Genomic DNA, 2,500 nt, shown 5'->3' on the forward strand with positions numbered 1-2,500 from the left:
AGGCTGCGTAGTACACCAGGAAAACGCGGAGTGGATTTATATTGCTGTGGGTATTCCCCACTGATAAAGTTGAACGGATTTAATTGTGAAGCAATGGAAAGAATAATGGACTAGTAGACCAGCAGTCACGCACGCACTATTTTGACTGCAAAAGTGGGGGAGTCGAAACGACTTGTTTTGAAAAGTGAGGGGGTCTTGTCCCCCCCCCAATTACATTGTCGCGACGCCCATGGGCTACGTGCGGCGCTGTATTCGCGGGTCTGTGAAAACATTGATTTTTTTTTTTTTTTTTTGAAGGCTTCGTCTAATCGAACGTCTCATTTAAAACCGTAGAAAAAAATTACATCGCGATTAAAATCGAAATCGAAAAATCGCCCAGCCCTAACACACACACATTATATACTCACACATATACATTATATAAGCACACAGACACACAAATTATATACCCACACATTTTACAACACACACACACACACTGTTAGGACCCCCTGAACCCCTTCACACCCTGCCTGCAGTCCCTGTACTGGCCACATGGAGGCAGCAGGCTGATCAGGCTTCACGCATCCACGCCTCTCCCTAGACGTTTTCGTCTGATCTGCCTTTGGTGTAAATAAATACATTTTTCGTTACATTGACCGTGTTTACCTTTTTATGTTGCGACCCCATGAGGTTGTAACACACACACACACACACACACACACACACACACATATTACTCACACACACACAAACATTATACACACACACACACTATACATTTTATGTGTGTGTCCGTCTTTACCTGCCAAACTTCTGTGTGTTGGCCGTCTTGCCCTGCTGGATGACGTGGATGAAGTCGTGTGTGAGGATGAAGGGCACCCGCTCACGCTTGATGCCAAACTTGGACTTGAAGTTCCCCAGGATGTGGCCGAAGTCAATGTGGAACAGCTGTGTCACACACACACACACACACACAGACACACACACACACACACACACACACACACACACACACACACACACACACACACACACACACACACACACATAGACACACACACACACACACACACACACACACACACACACACACACACAGACAGACACACACACACACACAGGCACACACACACAGAGACACACACACAGAGACACACACACAGAGACACACACACACACACACACACACACACACACACACACATAGACACACATAGACACACACACACACACACACACACACACACACACACACAGACAGACACACACACACACACAGGCACACACACACAGAGACACACACACAGAGACACACACACAGAGACACACACACACACACACACACACACAGAGACACACAGAGACACACACACACAGACACACACACACAGACACACAGACACACAGATCAGTAGATTAATACAGAAAACCCAGTGTTTAACATTTGAACTACTGAGGTCCATGTGTGTGTTTGGATGAGTGGATGAAACGTAAGGGTGTGTGTGTGTGTGTGTGTGTGTGTGTGTGTGTGTGTGTGTGTGTGTGTGTGTGTGTGTGTGTGTGTGTGTGTGTGTGTGCTTACCTGTCCTGTGCTGCGGACCATGATGTTGTCGCTATGGCGATCTCCGATGCCCAGCACATACGTGGCTACACAGTATCCAGCGCATGACAAGGTGAACTCCTCGATCGCCCGCTCCAGAGCGTCTCTATGGAAACACACAGTCAGTCACGTCTCTATGGAAACACACAGTCACGGTCACGTCTCTATGGAAACACACAGTCAGTCACGTCTCTATGGAAACACACAGTCAGTCACGTCTCTATGGAAACACACAGTCAGTCATGTCTCTATGGAAACACACAGTCAGTCACGTCTCTATGGAAACACACAGTCAGTCACGTCTCTATGGAAACACACAGTCACGTCTCTATGGAGACACACAGTCACGGTCACGTCTCTATGGAAACACACAGTCACGTCTCTATGGAAACACACAGTCAGTCACGTCTCTATGGAAACACACAGTCAGTCACGTCTCTATGGAAAAACAGAGTCACGTCTCTATGGAAACACAGAGTCACGTCTCTATGGAAACACACAGTCACGTCTCTATGGAAACACACAGTCAGTCACGTCTCTATGGAAACACACAGTCAGTCACGTCTCTATGGAAACACACAGTCAGTCACGTCTCTATGGAAACACACAGTCACGGTCACGTCTCTATGGAAACACACAGTCAGTCACGTCTCTATGGAGACACACAGTCAGTCACGTCTCTATGGAAACACACAGTCACGTCTCTATGGAAACACACAGTCAGTCACGTCTCTATGGAAACACACAGTCACGTCTCTATGGAAACACACAGTCAGTCACGTCTCTATGGAAACACACAGTCACGTCTCTATGGAAACAGACAGTCACGTCTCTATGGAAACACACAGTCACGTCTCTATGGAAACAACACAGTCACGTCTCTATGGAAACACACAGTCAGTCACGTCTCTATGAAAC

At 47.1% G+C, this 2,500-nt stretch overlaps 1 protein-coding gene across 4 annotated transcripts in view; it reads right to left on the bottom strand.

Annotated features, from left to right (window-relative positions):
• The window catches only part of pik3cb (phosphatidylinositol-4,5-bisphosphate 3-kinase, catalytic subunit beta), a gene marked incomplete at its 3' end in the record, with an annotated part of 34,707 nt that overhangs the window by 3,040 nt on the left and 29,167 nt on the right, over nucleotides 1-2,500 (bottom strand). For all 4 annotated transcript variants that reach the window (XM_080844880.1, XM_080844881.1, XM_080844882.1 and 1 more), the window contains 2 exons: nucleotides 1,565-1,688; nucleotides 785-930 (listed from right to left, as the gene is read on the bottom strand). In XM_080844880.1, coding sequence (XP_080701006.1) covers nucleotides 785-930; nucleotides 1,565-1,688 — 270 coding nt within the window. The remainder of the gene's footprint in view (nucleotides 1-784; nucleotides 931-1,564; nucleotides 1,689-2,500) is intronic.

This window comes from Sprattus sprattus (assembly GCF_963457725.1).
Source record: "Sprattus sprattus genome assembly, chromosome: 9".
Lineage (NCBI taxonomy): Eukaryota > Metazoa > Chordata > Actinopteri > Clupeiformes > Clupeidae > Sprattus > Sprattus sprattus.